Source organism: Tupaia chinensis, unplaced genomic scaffold, assembly GCF_000334495.1.
Source record: "Tupaia chinensis unplaced genomic scaffold, TupChi_1.0 Scaffold000185_1, whole genome shotgun sequence".
NCBI classification, from domain to species: Eukaryota; Metazoa; Chordata; class Mammalia; order Scandentia; family Tupaiidae; genus Tupaia; species Tupaia belangeri.
Window position 1 is genome coordinate 149,469 of NW_006159660.1, and position 22,795 is coordinate 172,263.

The 22,795-nt window shown below is 40.6% G+C and overlaps 1 protein-coding gene across 1 annotated transcript in view; it reads right to left on the bottom strand.

Annotated features, from left to right (window-relative positions):
- Window positions 1-22,795, bottom strand: part of CHL1 (cell adhesion molecule L1 like) — a 250,099-nt gene that overhangs the window by 16,765 nt on the left and 210,539 nt on the right. The window contains 5 exon segments of the mRNA XM_014587141.2: window positions 1,492-1,714; window positions 9,557-9,627; window positions 11,818-12,015; window positions 12,742-12,843; window positions 16,086-16,210. Coding sequence (XP_014442627.1) covers window positions 1,492-1,714; window positions 9,557-9,627; window positions 11,818-12,015; window positions 12,742-12,843; window positions 16,086-16,210 — 719 coding nt within the window.

A 22,795-nucleotide genomic window follows, 5' to 3' on the forward strand; every position in this document is an offset into this window, starting at 1 on the left:
CCAAAAAAAAAAAAAAACACACATTTTAAGAAGTATTACAGTTCAATAGGTGATTTTTATACTGCTTAATCTGGAGAAAAGTACTTTTGTGAAATCAGTTCCAAGTGAAACAAAGTTTCTCACAACAAAAGAATTTTTTATTTCCAATAGTTTTCTAGAAGAAAACAGCCTGTACTACACTGAGCAATATAAAGCTCACCAGGTGGTTTCAATGTGGACAAGTGTAACCAGAAGCTTAAAACAAACCCCAGCAAAATATTTTGTGGGCATCCTGCCTTTGAATGCAAGAGAACTATACTAATAATATCAGTAAGATGACTTGGGAATTTGGCTAATCAAATATTAACAACAACAGCTAATAATAATGGAGTATGTGCTATGTGTCAGGCATTATTCTAAGGGCCTTACCTGAACTGGCTCATATTATCCTTAGAATAACCCATTGAGGTGGGTGCTGTCATACCCATTCTACAAGGAGAGATGACAGGGGAATAAAGCAAACACAGAGACGTCACGACTTAGGAGTTCACGAGTGATGTGTTCTACGTTCTGTTATTTGGGCAGAAGTATGTGAACAGCAGGTGAATAGAAAACTATTTCTTATTCTTGACCTTTTTTCTATTCTGGGATAAAAATATTACTTTGTATGCTAGAAGAACAATAAGAATTACTCCTAATGTATAGTAATAAAAATGCGATGTCTTTTTCTGACAATGTGTTTGCTGCAGTTAGTATGTGATCAGTATTATCATGTGAAAATATTGTATCACTAGTACCTCAAAATTCTTTGTGTGAGTGTAATTCCATATACAAATCTGGGTCTGTATTTCATATGTGTTAGGAAAGTTCCAGTGGGGCAACTGAGGCCTGAGACATGGCAGCAAGTGGTTTTCAGGAAATCTTTGATAAATAAGGGCAGATGTAATTAAAAACCATATGACAGCTGTAGTACTTAATTAAGTACAGTGATGATTCCAGGTCTTTGATTTTTAATATAGAAAAATTTTACTAGGGGACTAAAACCAATTGAAACTTAAACTACTTTCTTAGCACTCCATATTAATCAACTGTCCTGTAACCCTCTCTGAGATAGAATTGTGTGCTCTATTTCTTTTTGTTTCCCACTTCTTGGTATGCAGTTGGGGCTCAGCATTATTTGTTTTCAGAAATGAAATGTCCTTGGGACCAGCAATTAGAGTAATGGCTATGTTGTTGGACTCCCATGTGGTTCGAGCCCTGGACCCGGTGGCTTAAACTCACACTGGGCACATGTGTGTGCGTGCCCAAGATCCCGAGAGGAGAATGGAGGAGAAAGGATTGCAGCGTGGCCATCCCCCCTGGGGATGATTTCTCACTTTCTGTCTCCCTGTCTCTGTCTTTCTGGCGAGCAAACATGCCCTATAGCAAAAACCTTTCCAAAAAAACCAGAAATGGAATGTCCTTGAGAGAAGCTGTTACTGTAGTCATGGGAGTTTCGAGTCTAACACTTACAATCTTCTCCAGAATAGAGAGTCACGGACTGTGGCTCAGGCCCAGAGCCGAGTTGATTGACAGCTTGGACTTGCACATCATAAGGAGCATAGACAGTAGGCGTCATCACCCGCAAAGTGTGGTTTGTGACCGTTTCTTCCTCCCACTCCACTGGGGCTCCCTGTGGCTTCCAGGTCACTCTGTATTCCAGTCCTGGTCCATTCTGCTCCATGGATTTCAAAGGCTAAAACAGATGGCAAGACTCATTCAGCATGATCACAGAAATATCGAATTAGAGTCAGTGGCTCCCTAGGTGGAACAAGAAAAGCTGTAAGAAAGGGATCATTTCTTGGGAGATCTTAAATCTCTCTCCTTGGCTTAAAACAGTGGTGGAAATTTTTGTCATTTGTACATTTAAGTCTTAACTGAGTCACCTTCCTCCCCATGTAAGAAGCAGCTTCAGATGCTTTGGTTATGCCTTTATGGTTAAGTCTAAGTATTCATATATTAAAGAATTTACAAATGAATTTCACAGAGGGTTTTAGCTTTTGCTTATACTACCTGCTATATTTTACTTTTTCGCTCTCAAAGAATTGACAGAAATAAAACAAGACATGAAGATGAATTATCTGTGAATGGAATTCCTCCTTGGTTTTTCTTTTTCTTTTTTTTAGAGAGGCTTTTGCTATAGGGAGTGTACGCTCGCCGGAGAGACACACAGACAGAAAGTGAGAAATCATCCCCCAGGAGAGATGGCCACACTGCAATCCCTTCCCCTCCAGTCTCTTCACGGGATTTTGGGCATGCATGCATACATGCCAGTGTGAGTTTCAAGCCTCTGGGTCCAGGACTTGAACTGCAGTTGACTACATGAGAGTCCAGCAATGTAACCATTTTGCAATCTGTGGGTCTCCCTTGTTTTTTTTCAGGCAAAACTTTTTCTTCCACCTGATTCCATCTTTTTCTTCCACCTGATTCCATCTTTTTCTATCTTTCTTCCATGAGAAGAGAAAGTAAATAAATATTTTTGGAGAAGACACAAGTTTATATGGTGGGGTGGATTTCAAAAAAGTCATAGAGAGTGGAAGTAAAGTATGTGGTTATTTTGGTGCAGGAAAATATTTGTAATCCATGCATAGTTTTTTTCTTTTTCTTTTTCTTTTTATAGAGAAAGTTTTGCTATTGGGCTTGTGCACTTGCCAAAGACACAGAGAGAAACAGAGAGACAGAAAGCAAGAAATCATTCCCCAGGGGGGATAGCCATGCCACAATACCTTCTCCTCCATTCCCCTCTCAGGATCTTGGGCATGCACACACATGCACCTGGAATGAGGTTTAAACTGCCAGGTCTGGGACTCAAGAACCGTAGTCAACTGCACGAAAGTCCAGCAACGTAACTATTACACCATCTGCTGGTCCCAGTAGTTTTTTCTTAATACATATTTCTCATAAACTTGTTTAAAAAATTGCCAGAGGGCACATATACTCACAAGAGAGACAGAGTGAGAAAGAGAACTGGGACTTGAGATGAAAGCAGAGTACTTTATCAACAGCATGATTTCAAGTCTGTATAATTTTGGGGGGGACAGTTTTTTGCTATTAGGCATGTGTACTTGCCAGAAAGACAGAGAGAGAGAGAAAGAGAGAGAGAGAGAGACAGAGACAGATAGCGAGAAATTATCCCTCACGGAGGGATGGCCATGCCACAATCCCTTCTCTTCCATTCTTCTTTCAGGATCTTGGGCATGCACACACATGCGCCCAGTGTGAGTTTAAGCCACTGGATCTGAGACTCAAACTGCAATTGGTTACATGGGAGTCCAGTGATATAGCCATTACACTAACTGATAGTCCCAAGTCTGTACTTTTTTAAAGGGGGATACTTCAAAGTACTTCATTTAGCCAGGAGAACAAAAAATCAAAACAAAATAAAAACTTTCCCAGATTTTCCACAGTCAAGTATTAGAAAGTTTAACTACAAGGTACTTTTTAGAGTGAAATGGGTATAAATTCATTACGGGCTTTCTCATTGTCCAAATGAATTCGGCGATGAGCTTTTAATCCCATGTTACAATCTGGAATTATAATTTCCTTTGCCCCTCCTGACAACAATTACGTATGAATAATGTTCAATTTAAACATTTGACTCCAGGGAAAAGAGTTAAATTTAATAACATTCTTTGGCATATTGTAAATAAACTTTATAACTTCTAAGAAAAATGCTTGAGCTCTATGGCTAGTCTTCTTGGGTGTGAAGATACAGTTTATCTAAAAAGAGATCGCTATGCAAAATAAAATAAGGGTTGGAGAACTACCGGGAAGAATGGCTGGTCAGCCAGCTTACTAGTTATAGTTACTTCCTATTGACTACAAGGCTGAGTATCACAAGATTTTCTTACTCACGGTAATTCCAGGTTTGCAGTCTCCCTTCGGCTGATCACATGTCCTGCCAAGCGGACAGCCATCACTGCCAATGCATTGCTTCTGACAGCTTCTGCTAATGGACATCCACCAGTCCTGTCCAGTCCCCCATCTCCATAAGACTCTCGTCCGTTTTCTTTACCTTACATGTATCATACCCCTTTTACCAGTATAAAAGACCCCTGCCTTGGGCCTGCAGATGCCATAGTGGTTATATCGCTTGACTGCCACGTGGTCAACCGCAATTCAAGTTCTGGACCTGGTGGCTTGAAACTCTCATTGGATGCAAGTGAGTGTGAGTCCAAAATCCTGGGAGAATGGAGGGGAAGGGATTGCAGCGTGACCATCCCCCCTCGAGGGTGATTTCGTACTTTCCTTCTCATTGTCTTTGTCTCTCTATCTGGCAAGTGCATGCACCCTAAAGGCAAAAACTTCCTCACAAATTTAAAAGACCCCAGCCTTTTCAGGGTTCACAGACATGTTATTGTTCTACCTGACCCTGCCGCTGGTGTATCTGACTGCATACCCCACTGTATGACCCTTACTTAATGGTCTCTGTGAGACCAATAAATTCCCTGTTTCCCTTTAGCTTTTGCTATACCAGTTGTTTTTGGCTCAACAGGCCCTTGGCTTCTGAAGAAACAACAGAGAAACTTTGTATCTGGCTTTGAGACAATGGCCAACAGACTTTCAAAACTTCTTAGATAAACCAAACCCCAGAAAACAATTAGATAAGCCGCCCAACAAAGATAGAAAACCAGAGTGGACACGGACAGAGCAGGCAGGAAGGCTATGAGCCTCATGAAATTGACCCCAGGAAGATATCTCTAGAAAAGTGATTCTAACTTGGGGTCCAGGATGTCCTAGATGGGGCTGTGTTTGCACTTCAAAGGATCTGAGGAGCTGCTAATACTGTTAGTAAAATTTTTATTTGTAATTTTCCAAAAAAGAGCCTATATTCCTAAAGTATTTTTAAAAAGATGTATGAACTGAGAAATAATATGGCTACTTATCTAGAAACTGGACTGATTCATGTATTGTCTTAATTTCATTTTATTTTCAGTTCCTAAAAACAAATCTATTGAACTAGCCCCATAGTACAAATGTTAAGCCCTGTGCATAGGGAGTCAGATCCCACATGGCTGACCACATCTTGGCCCTGGCAGATGTTAAAACATGTCAGCCCACGTGTGTAAAATCCCCAAGGGGGTGGGGCACAGCAGGTGGCTTAGTGGCTAAGGCATTACGCTCCCACATGGCCAACTGTGATTCAAGTCCTGGATTTGGTGGCTTGTAAATCACACAGGGCATGTGTATGTGTGTGCCCAAAACCCCAGGAAGACAATGGAGAAGAGACTGTGGCATGACCATCTTCCAGAGGGGTGAATTTTCACTTTCCTTCTCACTCTCTCGCTCTCTCTCTATTCTCTCTCTGTCTCTCTCCAGTGAGCTCACACACCCTATGGCAAAAACCCGAATAAATAAATAAATAAATAAATAGAATCCAGATGGGTTAGAAAAATGTGATGACACCCCATTAGGAGGTATTTCATCTCTCTCTCTTCCTCTCTCCTTCTCTCTCTCTTCAGTGCAGGCACCTTCTGGCAAATCCTACTGGGGGGTGCTTTACCCCTCTCTTTTTTTGAGGAGTGCACATGCCCTCTGGCAATCATATACACATAGGTGATATATATTAAATTTCTGCTGTTTTAAGGCACTGAGCTTGTGGCACGTTGTTACAACAGCCCTGGGGCTCTAATAAGGCAACTGCTTAGATGATGGGGAAAGGAAGAAAGAGACAAAGGCAACATCCTGGGAGGCAAGATGGTGCCACAGAAGGATGGGCTAGAAAAACACATCAGAGGTGGCAGAGATAACAGAGCAGGTAACTTAAGAATCCTGTGACTTTTCAAATTTTTCTGGAAAGTGGGCCTGCCTTTCCTTGTCTCTAAGAATGGAGTCCCTAGAGTAAGTCAAGACTTAAAGGCTTCCCTATGGCCTCGGGTCTTCCTCCTGTAGGAGGACACTGGAGCAGCTTGCCCAGGTAGGCGCCTCATCTGTGTTGTATATGTGAAGGATGCAGGCTCTCCAGGTTGGGACTGCCCAGCCTACGTTTGGGGAGTGATCAATACATTCCCCATGCATCAACCCATAAAATTCAATTAGATTACAATCCCATCGTAGTGGAATTGAAAGTAACATGACTTGAAGGGGAGGCTCAGTCTCAGTAAGTCAATAAACTTCATTTTTTGCTTTTTATGACAGAGTGCATATATGCCTGCGTGAGAGACAAAAGGAGAGAGAGAAAGACAGTACCTCGAATGGGGCTTGATCAGTTTGCAATCTATTTTCCTCCAATTCTCCATCTCCTCAGGATTCTGGGTATGCACACACACCCAGAATGTTTTTCAAGCCAACAGGGCCAGGAATCAAGCCCTGGTTGCCAAAATGGGATCCAGCTTGCTCTGTGCAGAGCCTACTGCTGTGCGATGGGGTTGCCCTCAATGTACTACTGTAAGGAAAGCTGGAAAGCTGTGAACACAGCTCACAGCAAGTACATCAGATCCTTCTCTCTCTCTTCAGTGCAGGCACCTTCTGGCAAATCCTACTGGGGGGTGCTTTACCCCTCTCTTTTTTTGAGGAGTGCACATGCCCTCTGGCAATCATATACACATAGGTGATATATATATATATATATCACCTTTTGTGAATAATAACTATTGCTGTGTCTCTCTGAAATTATTTTGTGAGTCAGTCTCTGGAGGGGCACTGATAATTCATTCACAGTATCTGCTTTCCAATTGGAAAATATCTGGCATCTAACTCTTTTCTACAGGATGATCCATTCAAAACAATATTCAGTGAATGAGTATTTTTAAGCTTCCCTGGCCCTGCCAGTAATTATTAGCTCTCTGACATTTCAAAATAATATGAAACACAGAGGGACATATTATGAATGCAAACTGTCAATCTAGATCCAAATCCCTGTGACTCCTTCCTACTCTCGTCAATTAACTGCTAAATTGCATATCATTTGCTCTTCAAGGACAAATTATGAACCCTTTCTAGGTGTAGTCCCATTCTCCCAAGAAGAGAGCATTAGTAATCAGTCTTGTGTATCTTTTAGAGAAAAAAAGAATGATTTACAGGGAAAAGGCGTCGTAAGGAACACTGAAGGTGTCTGCCCTCTTTTCAATGTGACTTAGCACAGGGCCTCTGGGGGAGGTTGTTAAATTCTCCGAGTCCCAGCTTCTTTGTAAGAAACAGAAGGCTGAAGAGATGGAACTACCATGGCCCTCTCAGAAGAGGGGTGAGGATTAATGAGCTAACAATGTCGGAACCCGGTGTGCTTCTCTGAGGAACTGACCCACAAGTTACACAGTATAATTGATACTGACTCAGTTATACCACCTACTGTATGGAAATGTCTATGGATTTTTAAGGAGAATAGACATACTCTGAAAGAATAAAAGATGAACACAATTTCAGACTATAAATTAAGTAGTTATCGAGACAATGTGGTGGTAAATGATAAAGCCTAGGAAACAATTACTTTCTCAGATATATTCAGTTTCTGTGTATTGCCAATATTTTCAAATTTTCTTTATCTTAAATTTTCAACACTTAGTTTTACTGAAATTGAAATAAAAGAGTGTTGATATAAAAATATTAACTAAATTTTTGTTTATGAGCCATGTGATTATATAATGAGTATAAATGAGAGGGAAAGAAAATGGGAGCCAGTAAGTGGTTAAGGCACTGGACCCTAACATGGTTGATAGAGGTTTAGGTCCCAGACCCAGAATCTTGAAACTCACACAGAGCATGGGTGCATGCATGCCAAAATCCCAAGAGGAGAATGAAGAAGGGATTATGGTGTGACCATTCTCCCTGGTGGGTGATTTCACGCTTTTTGACTCTGTCTCTCTGGTGAGTGCATGCATCCTATAGCAAAAATCTCTCAAAACAAATGAACAATGGGAACCAGCAGTTAGCGTAATGGCTATGTTGCTGGACTCCCATGTAGTCGACTACAGTTCGAGTCCTGGACGCGGTGGCTTAAATCTCACACCGGGCGCGTGTGCGTGCATGCCCAAGATCCCGAGAGGAGAATGGAGGAGAAGGGATTGCGGCATGACCATCCCCCCTGGGGGGTGATTTCTCGCTTTCTGTCTCTATATCTCTCTCTGTCTGTCTGGCGAGCGCACGCGCCCTACAGTGAAAATCCGCCACCCCCCCCCCCCAAAAAAAAAAAAACCTAAATGAACAAAAATTTACACATTAAAATTTTTTTTTCCAAAAATCATGCCTGAAATGAGTGTGAAATTAAATTATCAATACTATATCCAATATACATTTCCTTTTTTAGAGAGAGATTTTTGCTATAGGGCATATGCGCTCATCCATGCCCTGTGTGAGTTTCAAACCAATTATGGTATGGTTGGCCTGGTGGCTAAGGTAGCCAGATCCCACATGGCTAACTGTGCAGTTTGACTCCTGGAGTCATACAGCTTGGGAAATATGCTTGTGGTGTGTGTGTGTGTGTGTGTGTGTGTGAGTGCTCCTAAAATCCTGGAGAGCAAGATGGAGGAGAAGGGAAAGGAGTGTAATCATTCTCCATGGTGTAGGGTGGATTTTCCTTTCTTGTTCTCTCTTTGTCTCTTTGTCTTTCACTGGCAACCACACATGCATTCTAGCCAAAGAATGAAAAGTCTATTCAATAACATTTAACAGAGATATGTGTGTCAGGGAGGGTGAAATTTGTAGCCCAGCTATGCCCATTCGTGTGTCTTTAATTTCTTTCTTGTTTTTATTTTTAGAGATTTTTGTTATAGGGGATGTGTGCACTCCAGAGACACAGAGAAGGATAGAGTGAGTGAAAGCAAGAAATCACTCCCTGGGGGAATGGCCACACCATAATCCCTTCTCCTCCATTCTTCTCTTGGGATTTTGGGCATGCACGCACACACATCAGAAGTGAGTTTCAAGCCACCAGGTCCAGGACTCTAACAATGGTAGACTGTGTGAAGTCCAGTACCTTAACCGCTATGCCACCTTCTGGCCCCAATAAGCATAAACTTTAATAGATCACATACTAAATTTAGTAAACAATTTACAGTGTTTTTTTTTTAATGGAAGAAAATCTAGAATACTAGTAATAAAAGTATTAGGAACTTTGGGTAATATTTTCTAATAAAATCTGTATGTATATATCTTCCTCAAATTGTTCAAAAGTGTTAAACTATTTTACAACATTATCATTCTAATCACAATAATCTTTAAACTATGAAATGATGATAACTCATAAGTTCATTTTATCACTAAATCTTATCTGTTCTTAAAATATATTGTTCAGGGCCAGCAGGTGGCATGGTGGTTAATGTGCTGGACACCCCCATATGGCCGACCACATTTCAAGTCCCAAACCTGGTGACTTGCTTTCTCACTTTCCCATGTCTGTGTGTGTGTGTGTGTGCGTGTGTATGTGTGTCTTTCTTTCTCTGGTCAAATTAAAATAAGTGAATGGATAAATCAAAATTAAATAATTCTTTTGAGACAACAAAAATAAAGAAAGAAAATGTTTTTCTATCATTGTACTTAGTATGTAGACAGAGAAACAAACAAGGAGCACAGAGAAATATACAGTATATTAAGGAATACATACCTCCCATTTTATAATCATTTCCTTGGGCTGAGAGGCTTGAACTCTTATATTTTGTGGATTCTTGTCTGGAGCTGAAAAGTTATAAGAATGAACCTTACTTTTCCCATTGTATGGTGATCATATCACCTTCTCCCCCTCCATGCCCTGATCTCTGAATAACTTTGATTATATCTATTACTGCCCTGATCTCTGAATAACTTTGATTATATCTATTACTGTCTTTCTGGTTTAATTCCTAAAAAGATTTTAGGTCACTTTTAAATACATATTGTATCTAAAGAAGTGAAATAGTGTTCTTAGAATGACATGATTATTATTTAATTGGAGAATGCATAGTTGACTCCATATGTCTTTATTTAAAACACATTGTTTACATTTTAAACTTGAACTTTAAAATTTTAAACTTGCTTTTTAAAAATTTGTTTTAATTTAAAAAATGCTTTACTCTTTCCATTAGAATTCTTATTAGGAATCTATGTTGTGAATATTTGCTTCTAGACACATAAAATAAAACATTATATATTAATATCATCAGTCAAGTTTTAGGGATGTCAAACAGAAAAGAGTATGTTTTGGAGCCATAAGATTTATTCAGATGGATCCATCGTATTAGTAAGTAGGAAGGTATGACATATTGTCATACACTAAAGTCACAAAATATCTAACACGGTTATTTTCTTAGCCTGCTTTCTTCAGTTCAGATCTAGCACATTTATTTAATTCAAGAAAAAAAATCTCTCTATAGGCACATAGATGATCAATGCCAACTCAATAACACAAATTTTCCATTCATTCTTCAGAATTTGGTTATTGAGATGCAAAAATTATACTAAATGCATAAAACTTAATGATAGCAAGTACACTGGAAATTTAATGAGGTGCCAACAGTGAGTCCAAAGTCTTAGTTCGGAAAGTTGAATCCTTGACTTTCTTATCTATACCACTTGAACTTGATGATAACTAATTTAAACATGAGAGTTAGCTATCAGAAATTGCTGAGAGCAATGCTGTCCATATGCCACCCCCTAACTTCCTGCTCTCCAGCAAACACTTACATGATACTCATGAGACTGATTGTGTGTGCTACTATTTTATAGAACCACTCAAGATATTTAGAAAAATCCAAAACTCTACACTACTGTTACTAGTATTTTCAAAATGTTTAAAGATGGGGCAAAACTCAAATATTTAGTGAGAAGACCTTTGTGAAAGCCCACATACCTGCTGGCGGTGTTTCATGATGGTCTGATGGATGGCTTGGTTGACTTCGCCCTACTTCATTCACAGCGATGACCCTGAATTGGTATCTCACATACGGAGCCAAAGCTAACACGACTGTTGTATCCTTTCCTTGGACCCTACTCAATTCCTCCCATCTTCCAGGTTCTTCTCGGTTTCCTTCAAATTCTACAATATACTCTAGTAATTAGAACATAAAAAAAAAAAAATTAGAATGTACTGAGTGTCCTTAAGTTATACTAAGATTTATAGATAATAATAAAAGTTTAAAAGGGTATTGTAAGAAGGTTTATTGAGTGCGGTGGTGATGCAGCAATGATACAAATATACCTACAAAGAAAAGGTCCTCGGTTTATTTCCTGGAACCTCCTGAGCTCACCCAGTACCTGTGTGCCTGTGATTCAGGCTAAGACTAGGGGTGGATTGCAGTATGGGAACCCTGTTGGGTGGAGATCCTGTTCTCAGTCTTTCTCTAAGAATTAAATCAATTATTTTTTAAGATAAAGAATAAAGAAAATTCATCAAGGGAGGTTAAAATTGGTTTTGTTAGGTCACTGGAATAATCATAATGTATTTCACAAATTTTCCATTCATTCTTCAGAATTTGGTTATTGAGATGCAAAAATTATACTAAATGCATAAAACTTAATGATAGCAAGTACACTGGAAATTTAATGAGGTGCCAACAGTGAGTCCAAAGTCTTAGTTCGGAAAGTTGAATCCTTGACTTTCTTATCTATACCACTTGAACTTGATGATAACTAATTTAAACATGAGAGTTAGCTATCAGAAATTGCTGAGAGCAATGCTGTCCATATGCCACCCCCTAACTTCCTGCTCTCCAGCAAACACTTACATGATACTCATGAGACTGATTGTGTGTGCTACTATTTTATAGAACCACTCAAGATATTTAGAAAAATCCAAAACTCTACACTACTGTTACTAGTATTTTCAAAATGTTTAAAGATGGGGCAAAACTCAAATATTTAGTGAGAAGACCTTTGTGAAAGCCCACATACCTGCTGGCGGTGTTTCATGATGGTCTGATGGATGGCTTGGTTGACTTCGCCCTACTTCATTCACAGCGATGACCCTGAATTGGTATCTCACATACGGAGCCAAAGCTAACACGACTGTTGTATCCTTTCCTTGGACCCTACTCAATTCCTCCCATCTTCCAGGTTCTTCTCGGTTTCCTTCAAATTCTACAATATACTCTAGTAATTAGAACATAAAAAAAAAAAAATTAGAATGTACTGAGTGTCCTTAAGTTATACTAAGATTTATAGATAATAATAAAAGTTTAAAAGGGTATTGTAAGAAGGTTTATTGAGTGCGGTGGTGATGCAGCAATGATACAAATATACCTACAAAGAAAAGGTCCTCGGTTTATTTCCTGGAACCTCCTGAGCTCACCCAGTACCTGTGTGCCTGTGATTCAGGCTAAGACTAGGGGTGGATTGCAGTATGGGAACCCTGTTGGGTGGAGATCCTGTTCTCAGTCTTTCTCTAAGAATTAAATCAATTATTTTTTAAGATAAAGAATAAAGAAAATTCATCAAGGGAGGTTAAAATTGGTTTTGTTAGGTCACTGGAATAATCATAATGTATTTTTCTATGTTTCTCTATGCAAAAGTGCATCATTACTTTACTGATGACCCAATAGGTAGCACAGAGGATGCGAAAGACTCTCTTATGCTAAACCCGCATGGGAGGTCCTGGGTTTGTGTCCTAAGGCCTCCTTGTACACACAAGGTATACACACATGTCCACAATCTGCGTTTGGATGCACTGTGGTGTGGCAATCCCGCTGGGGGTACCTATCTCTATTTCTCTTTTCTCTCTCTTTCTCACGAAAAAAAAAAAAAAAAACATTAAAAATGGCTTTAATATTAAGTTTGAGTCTGTAGGGCAAGGAAAATAGTAATCCTCATTCTTCCTACCACTAATATTGCTGTTGTGGTCATCTCCAGCTTCCCAGGTCAGCCGAACACTCCTGTTCTGTCTTTCAGACAAGTGAAGGTTTTCTGGTGGATCCGGAACATCTAATAACAATTAATAACAAGAGATAAAGGTAAGGCAAACATATATCATTGCCTTAGTTTACCCAATTTCCTCAGATACATTGTCACTCACTCTTCCTCTCTGAGCCTGTTTCTCCATTCTCAGTGATTCACTTCTCACTCTCCCTTCTACTTCAAATGCAGCTTCCTTTCCATCTATTGTTCGATCCACTGTATTATCTTCTTCTACTCTGACTATAGTCCTCAGAGGGACATCCTGGACTATGGGCATCAGAACTTTTTAAGGAGTTGTTCTATTCTGTTCTATTCTGTTCTGTTCTTAAAGAGATTTTTTTGCCATAGGGCACATGCACTTGCCAGAGAGGGAAAGTGAGAAATCACCTCCCTAGGGGATGGCCATACTACAATCCCTTTTCCTCCTTTCTCCTCCTGGGATCTTGAGCACACCCAGACACATGCCCAGCATGAGTTTCAAGCCACCAGGTCTGGGACTTGAACCGTGGTTGGCCATGTGGGAGTCTAGCAATGTAAGCAATATGCCATCTGTTAGTCCTCGGAGTTGTTATTAACACTGAAGATTCCCAGGTCAGCCAGTGACATGGTGGTTAAGGCAGCTGGATCTTACAAGGCCGATGGCATGGTTCAAGTTCTGGATACAGTGGCTTGAAAATCACTCTGGGCTCACTCAAATCCCAAGAGGAGGATGGAGGAGTAGGAATTATGTATGGCCATCCCTTGGGGTGCTTTCTCAGTTTCCTTTTCTCTCTCTCTCTAGTAAGCACACACCCTCCAATAAATTTAAGAAAGAAAGAAAGAAAGGATACGGATTCCACAGATTCCACAGCCTTTTCTCACTGGCTTTTTGGGTTCAGGAATCTGCATTTGTAAACAAGTTCCCTGGGTCTTGACTATACACACTCTTGAGGAAGATGATGTATTTCAAATGGATCATTTTCTTTCTTTCAGTGCATACTGATTTATATGCCTGATTCATCCACTGAGTGTGACTGAAAAGACCTTCGAGAGGAGGGACCATATTTTATTCATTTTTGCATTACCCACAGTGCCTCGCACTTAAATGCTTTGTGACTAAAGGAGCAGCTGAAAAATATATTATCACTTCAATCATGCATATAATTATCATATTAAAGCGATAAAAATTAAGTCCTGTGGTTACAGACAAATAAGATCGAGAACATGAGCTTTGCCTTTCTTTGCAACAACTGTGTTGGAATTCATTGTAATTATAAAGAATGTATTCTCAGTAGATTATAGCAACTTTTATACCCTCTGGCCTGGAGTTCTGAAAAAGAGTAGGCAGTTTGTATGGAAAGAGGGAGATTTGGCACATAAATGTTTTGACAGAAACTGGAAAATTGAGTAGGTGAAGACAAATTTGAGTGTTAAGTACACAGAAATTTCTAGTCTTTTTGAAAGAAAAGTGACAATAAAGTAGAATCTGATCTCTAATGGCTCTTTCTTCCACAATTTGGTTTGAGTTTCTTTCAAGTATCTGAGAGCACTTATCATTCTCACAGAAGACAAGGAAGGTATTATTTAGTGTGCCCCTTCAGTGGGCTTTTTTTCTCTACAAATGAAAGGAACCATCTCTTACCCTTGCTAAATACTTGCCAATTGTTGAAATTTTACTTTGAAGGGAGCATTTTTTTTTCCATTCAGAATGGGCCAGAGATGTTTTAGACATATGGCCAGGGATCAGCAAATGGAATAATGGTTATGTCACTGAACTCCCCTGTAGTCAACCATGGTTTGAGTCCTGGACCCAGCAGCTTTAAACTCAAGCCCGGCACATATGAATGTGTGCCCAAGATTCCGAAAGGAGAATGAAGGAGAAGGGATTAGGATGTGGCCATCCTCCCTGAGAGGTGATTCCTTGTTTTCTGTCTCTCTGTCTCTCCAGCAAGGGCACTCACTCTCTAAAATAAATACATTAAAAAAAAAAAAAGTGGCCCACGACAGTGTACAAATGTTAGGGCCTTAAATAAGAAGTTCTTTCTTCAACAGTTTTCAGAATTTCTGAGCTCAGAGAACTTATGTTTGAGTAAAACCAAAGACTTAAAGGAAAGACAGAATGGTGCCCACTGAGACAGTAAATGGCTACTGTAGAGGTCTCTGTAGCAGTCAGCCTCCCAGCAGAAAATAAGTAGCTTATACAATTTAGGATACTTCAAAGGAGTTTTCATAAAAATTCTTTTAAAAGCTGTGACAAACTTGTCTGTGTTTTGGGTAGGGGGACTTGAAACCTAGATGGTGGGAGAGCAGTCACAGAACCCCATGAGAAGTAGCTGTGAGCAGAGAGCCTTCCTGAAGAAGCTGAGACTGGGAGTAGGACACAGCCAGCCTGCAGGGAGGGAGGGAGGAGAACAGGCACACTCTACCAACCCCCTCTACTCCAGGGCTCTGCTTAGGCTGAGCCAAATGAAAGCTAAAGGGTGAGTGGTTTAATAATGTCCTTACAAGCTGGGTTTCCAGGTCAAAGAGCTGGTAGAGTGAATCTGGAAGGGAAATTGGAAAATATCCAGCAGATGGTGTAAGAGCTTCAAACTGATGATTTCAGGGGTAATTGCATTGATTACTCTGGTGAAGTGCACACACAGTTTTCTAATTAGCATTATCATTAAAAATAAAAAGCCAAGACACTCCTTTGCAGAAGACTGCAAGTTCCTCCCCATCCTTTCTAGTCAGTGCCTCTGATTTAGAGCTTGACCACTGTATATCCACCTCTGGGACCCCATCCAGATCCTGCCATTCTAGGCCACCTCACTCTTCCACCCATTCTCTGCAAACCAGGAAAGGGTTGCTCAAGAGTGCTAGGAAATAGAGCAAACTGCATTTTGCTCCTGGTCCATAGTGTCACTTACTTCTCACTGCTATTGAAACCTTTCCCAGGTAAGAAAAAGAAATTAAATGGTAATTAATTTGTTCTATACAAGATGGCTTCAAAAAGTTCATGGAAGAAAGAAAGAAAACTAGGAATTATTTTGGTTCAAAAATATTTCACACTAAAAAAAATCCAGGCATAGTTTTTTCACAAAACCCATTTTCTGTGAACTTTTGGAAGACTTCTCATATGAGAAAAAGAGGGAAGTCTTTGAAAGTAGAGTTCTATTTTTAAATTAAAAATTCAAGCTAGCAATACATGTGCAGGGGCTAAATCATCAATGGCTTTATTGCCTGCAAACAATGGAATTTAATCAGCAGTAGAGCAGAAATGAACATTTCTCACCAGTTAGTGTACTTACCAAGGACAGTTACTTGAGTTATATCAGCAATGCTATCTAGAGCAGTTTGAGCCAAACAGGTGTAAATACCTTGGTCCTCTAATGTGATATTAGATATGGTTAGATTAGCTCCATCAATCATTATCCTATCAGAAAAAAATAAAAGCTTATGATGAGGGGGAAAAGAAGAACAGAAATAATAGCAGCACACTCCTTTTAAAAACAAATGTTTATTCCTCATGGAAAGTGATTCAAAGAGTAAAAAAAGCAATATCACATAATACAAATTTTGCCAGAAAATGTCACAGTTGAAACCTGGAGATAAAACATTATTTAATCTTTCATAAATGCCCCAAAAGCCATAAATGGGATTATATTTTTTAAAAATTATAATATCCAGTCATGTGAGGGATGGTCAGTGATAGAACTGTGTGGCGTGGAGGGTCTGAAGAGCATGTAACACCTACGATAGCTAAAATATGTTTGAATAATTTTTTTTTTTTGAGAGGGTTTTACTATGGGGCATATATGCTCGCCAGACAGACGAGAGAACAGAGAGACAGAAAGCGAGAAATCGAGAAGTCACCCCTCACGGGGGATGGCCACTCCGCAATCCCTTCTCCTCTGTTCTCCTCTCGGGATCTTGGGCTCGCACATACACATGCCCAGCATGAGTTTAAGCCAACGGGTCCAAGACTTGAACCATGGTCAACTACATGGGAGTCCAGCGACATAGCCATTACGCTAACTGCTGGTCCCTGTTTCAATAATTCTTAAGGTATATTTAGGGAACCACCTACATAGGATCCGCTGGGGTGCTTCTTAGAAAGGCAGATTCCTGGGGCCACCAGTTGACATGGTGGTTAAGGTGCTAGACTCCCACATGACTGGCTGCAGTTCAAGTCCCAGACCTGGTGGCTTGAAAATCATGCCCGGCATGTGTGCTTGTGTGCCCAAAATCCCAAGAGAAGAGGGGATGGAGGCGTGGTCATCCTGCCTGCGGAGTGATTTCTCACTTTCCATCTCATTGTCTCTCTCTCTGTTTCTCTCAGCTGAGCACACATGCCCGATGGCAAAACAACAACAACAAAAAACTTTAAAAAAGAAAGGTAGATTCCTGAATCTTCCAGCTACCCCAGCCCAGAATATCTGAGACAATGTCTGACCATTTCTATTTTTTGACAAGTTTCCTTTTCTCCCACCCATGCCATCCATATTCTAAGTAGGATGCACATTAAGATCTCACAACGGATGTTATCTATTTGAACAGTAGGTGGCAGTCTAGGACTTCTTTTTGCAAATTGTCATTTTTCTGGTTTTGCCAATTCTATTAGAATTTACTAGGAAAAATGGTTTCTTTACAAATTATCCCTTTCACTTTTATTCATGTACTGTCAACATAACTACTTAGGTGCTTTATTTCAATAAAGTTTCATTAAACTTAAGATATAAGCAGTTGCTCTATAATTGAAATAATTTAAACAGAGTCATTCTTGTAGATAGGGAGAGATAGTTGAGATTTTGAATGTAAAACTCATATAAACTCCTGAGAAGTTTGAATTATAGAAAATTACTCCAGTTTGTAATTAAATCAGACAAGGGTCTTTTTTTTTTTTTTCTTTTTTAATAAGTTTTTGCTATAAGGTATGTGCATTCACCAGAAAGACCATAGAGAGCTACAGAGAAAGTGATAAATCACCCCCTGGGAAGATGGCTGTGGCCAGCCCTTTTTCCTCCATTCTCCTCTCAGGATTTTGGGTACACATGAGCACACACCTGGCATGACTTTCAAGCCACTGGTCTGAGATTAGAACCTTGCAGCTGGCCATGTGGTAGCCATTGCCTTAACCTCCATGCCACCAGCTGACCCTGGTTCTGCCTTTTGGTTATAGAATCCACATTTATTCCTATACCAATAACTGAAACATTTGCCAATCACTGCTACCAGATATTGCTAGTCAAGAATTTCACTGTAAGTCTGTGTGTGTGCATGCTCAAATTCCAATAGGATGGAGAGATGGTGGAAAGGGGATTGAGGTGTGAATATTCCCCCTGGGGATGGGGAGCTTCTCCTCTCCCTCTGTTTGTCTCTCTCTGTCAAGCACATGCACCCTCTGTCAAAAAAAAAAAAAAATGACAATGATTTTCTGTAGCAAAGACAACCAGCTCCAAACTCTCAGTGCCAAAGACAATCCCTTATTTCTCATATTATGTTCCCATCACAGATCAATTGATTATGCTTATAGCAGTCCTGCTTTCATAGAAACTATTCTCTTTAGCTTCATCTTCATCTCTTTGCCTTCGGATCTTTTCCTCTGTTCGCCTTTATCTGCTTATTTCACCAAGAAATCTATCACCCTAAAAACTTCTCACTGTCCTTCCTCTGCAATATCCAGCTGGCCGGCCCCCAGTTCACAGTAACCTTCCCTGTTGTCTCACCTCATTCCACTCATGAAACAGCGACGTTCCACCAAAGACAAAACGACACAATGATTCTGTCTTTGGGGACCTGTGTGTGAGGCTCAGTCCCATCAATTATCACTTGTATAACCTTGAACAAAACATTGAGCCTAAGTCACCTTACCCTAAAAAATGGGATAAGCATATTTTCCCTCTCTTCCGAAGTAAATGAAGGAAAGCACATGAAGTGATTAGTGTACACAGCCTGGCTCGGTACGTGCTCACAGAGTGTTACTAACAAAATTAATCCAATCGATTTTATTCATTTTTGCTGTATTGCTAATCACATTTCGCCTGCTAGATAGTTGAACACCCCCAATTCCCATCCCTCCTGCCTCTCTGCTTGAACAAATTACTTTAGTTCCTGATTTGTCAGAAAGAGAGCCTTCACCATAGACTGCCTGAACATCCTTGTAACCCTCTCTTCTCGTCTCTTCTCCCCTCCCCACCCTTTCCATTCCTTTGCTGCCATTTCTGAAGGGTAAAAACCAGCCCTTGCTTGCTGCTAAGGACAGAACTTTCCCACTTGTGTTCTTGAAACTCTTTCCTCCCACGTCCTTCTAGTCATCAATATGTCAAACACCGCTCCGTCTCATGCGGCTGTGGTCTCTCCTGAGGGCTGGGCCCTTTGCTCTACCTATAGTCTTGAGGAATGCCATTACCTCTGCCAGGTACAGGATAAATCTTAAAACCAGCTTCATATCCATGCTCCCTATTTTTTGTAACAAAAGTATGAGGTTCATATCCACCAGCAGGTTAGAAGTCCATAGAAAATTCCTAGGGATCATTTTGGCCTGGCTAATATGGTGGCTGTGAGGATTAATGAGTGTGTATGGGAGGAATTAATACAACCTGAGGAACCCAGTGGAGATAATGGTCCAGAGTAGCAGCTCCTAATATCAATCACTCCGTGCACGCACGTGCGCGTGCACACACACACACACACAAATGAAAGGGGATAGAAGGAAAGAGAAGAAGGAATTTTACATCTCATTTTTTGCTATGTAGATTTAACCTAACCTTTTTTTTTTTTTTTTTCTAGTGGAAGCATGCGTTCATAAGAGAGAAAAATAGGGAGAATGAGGACAAAGCACATCCCACGGGGAATGGTCACACTGCAATCCCTTCTCATGTCCCCCTCCTTTCAGAATTGGGGGCATACACTCACATGCACCTGGAGTGTTTCTCAAGCTGACAGCCAGTCTGTAGAGGGTTTTTTTTTTTTTTCTAGTGGAAGCATGCGTTCATAAGAGAGAAAAATAGGGAGAAAGTGAGAAATCACCCCCCAGGGGGAATGGCCACACCTCAATCCCTTCTCCTCCATTCTCCTCTCGGGATCTTGGGCACACATGCACACGCACCCGGCGTGAGTTTTAAGCCACTGGGTCCAGGACGTGAACCGTGGTCGACTACGTGGGAGTCCAGCGACACAGCCATTACGCTAACTGCTGGTTCCCTCAGTCTGGGACTTGAACTATGCAGTCATCCATTTGGGATCCAGATGTTTCAACCACTAGGTCATAGAGCCAGCTCAAAATGTAACCTCTATCTAAATAAAAGTTCCTGATCCCTAGCCTAGTGATAGGAAGGTGTCTCAGCAGAAGGTGGGAATCATGAGCTTATGATGGTTCTCTAGAAATTTAGCTGATACCTATGATCTCAACTCTCTGCTACATTTTTCACATCTGCCTTTGTCAGCTGTCATGACCAGCCAGCTGCAGGCATCCCCAGCCTTCCGTACCTCTGAGGTCTCTCTTGAACTTAGGTTACTGTCCCTCACCTGTACTACTCGTTTCAGAAAAGTGAAAGAACATATCTATATCCTTCCCTTTATCCACTCAAGATAGCCAAGGGTTCATTTGAGTGTCAGCTCCAGCCTTCTTCAGAAACTGAAAATCTGGGCCACACAGAGTCGCCAGTCACAGTTTCTGGGGTCAGAGTCCAACCTGCATGTCATATGACCAGCAATGCATGGGTTTCTGATTCCTTTCTTTTTTGGCTGTAACCTAGTAGCCACATAGAAGTGCCAGATAATCAGGTAGCAGTGACAAAAGAGGAAGAACATGGGCAGATTTGAGCAACTGACAAACAGGAACTGACACTCAACTTGAGGCTGAGGATCTCTGCTGCAAAGTGTAGCCTTTTAGGTATGTATAATTAATCTCTTGTTTCAATGACAAGTGGCTGCAATCTACACACTGTCTTTCCACAAACCTCTATATGTATGACAAGGAGGGGAAGGACTATATTAACACATATACAGCCTTTCCACAAACCTTTATATGTATGGGAGGGAGAGGCGGAGTATATTAACTATCAAGGCTGAGCTTAATACCTTTGCATAGAAGTGTCATATGCATATATACCAATAGGAGCCAAGCAAGTCACAGAAATGAGACAAATACAAAGGACTTCAAAAAGTTTGAAGTGGGGAACCAGCAGTTAGCGTAATGGCTATGTCGCTGGACTCCCACGTAGTCAACCGCGGTTCACGTCCTGGACCCAGTGGCTTAAAACTCATGCCGGGCGCGTGTGCGTACGTGCCCAAGATCCCAAGAGGAGAATGGAGGAGAAGGGATTGCGGTGTGACCATCCCCCCTGGGGAGTGATTTCTCACTTTCTGTCTCTATGTCTCTCTCTGTCTGTCTGGCGAGCGCACGCACCCTACAGTGAAAATCTCTCCCCCCCAAAAAAAAGTTTGAAGTGGACGGTACCAGCAGTTGGCATAATGGCTATGTCTCTAGACTCCCATGTAGCCAACCACTGTTTGAGTCCTGGACCTGGTGACTTAAACTCATGCTGGGCACATGTGCATGCATGCCCAAGATCCCAAGAGGAGAATAGAGGAGAAGGGATTGTGGTGTGACCATCTCCCCTGAGTAGGTGATTTCTCACTTTCTGTCTCCCCACCCAGAGTAGTGATTTATCACTTTCTGTCTGTTTCTTTCTATCTTTCTGGTGATCTTATGTACCCCATAGCAAAAACCTACCCCCCACCAAAAAAAAAAATTTGTGAAAAAATGCATTTAGCATATAAGTCTATTTTGATGCTAAAAGTTTTTAAATCTATCCATAACTTTTTCATAATTCACATTTTTCATGAACCTTTTAAAGAGTCCTTGTAAACTGGAGAAATGAGTAGGACCGGTCACCAAAGCCAAAGTGGGCTGTGTACTTAGTAATTTTTAAGGGGTTGGTACATTAGTCACAATAACCTGAAGATGAAGTCCCCTTTTAAATTTTTTAAAATCCATCTATGTTATAGAATATAAAAATAAGGCACAGAGACATTAAGTGACTTGTCTAATAGAATAAACCCAGTAAGTTACAGAGCTAGGATTTGAACCTGAGCCATTTAAGCTCCTGAGCTCATGCTCTCTCTCTCTCTTTTTAAAAATATTTTTGTTTGTTTCCTTTCAATTTATTCATTTGTGTGTGTGCGTGGGCGGGTGGGGGGGTGAGGACAGTTTCTCACAGCATGTATACAGAACGTAATTACCAAGTCACGGATATTGACGTATTCATCTTCTTCAACACTGAACATTATATCTCATTTTGCCAGAGTCCATGCTCTGAATCATGATAACACTGCCATCTCACCTAAGGAGAGTGTGTCCTATCTAAGGACACTCGGATTTATTTTTTTTTTCAGAGTGATGAGCAATGAAATTTGACTCGAACCTAGTCAGCTTTCAATTCTTGCTTTGTAACAATACAAGAGAGAGCAAAACTGACCTCTGTATTTTCAAAAGACAGAGTAGCCATGCCGTAAATATTAATTCATTTCTCTCGGTGATGTACATAACACTGTCTACTGCTATTCAGCCTCTAGTACATGTTTTTCCATAGTCTTCTATATTTTTATGTATTTCCTATACAAAAACTGGAAGACTGAAAAAATATGCTTGCCAATACTTTATAGGAAGAATTCAGACATGATGTAGGTTCTGCTAATAAGATGGTTTCACGTGAGAATTGGAGGAAGGGGGATGGGCACTATTTTCACTGAGGCAGTGTGAGCAGATAGTAGGTCTGACTGGCATGAGACTGGGCAGTAGCTGGTTCACATTAGCACCCGCAGGGTGAGATGGGTGTGAAGACAATTGTACTTTCCAGACAGCAGGATCACAGCTGCAGTGCCATCTGATTAAGAACCCCAAACATTAATTTACAGTCCCTCTGTGCCCAGCTCTCTGGTCTTTCTTTCTGTGCACCCAAGCCCAGGCAATAACATCCTCCATTACCTAGAGTGGTTTCTGTGTCATGTGCTA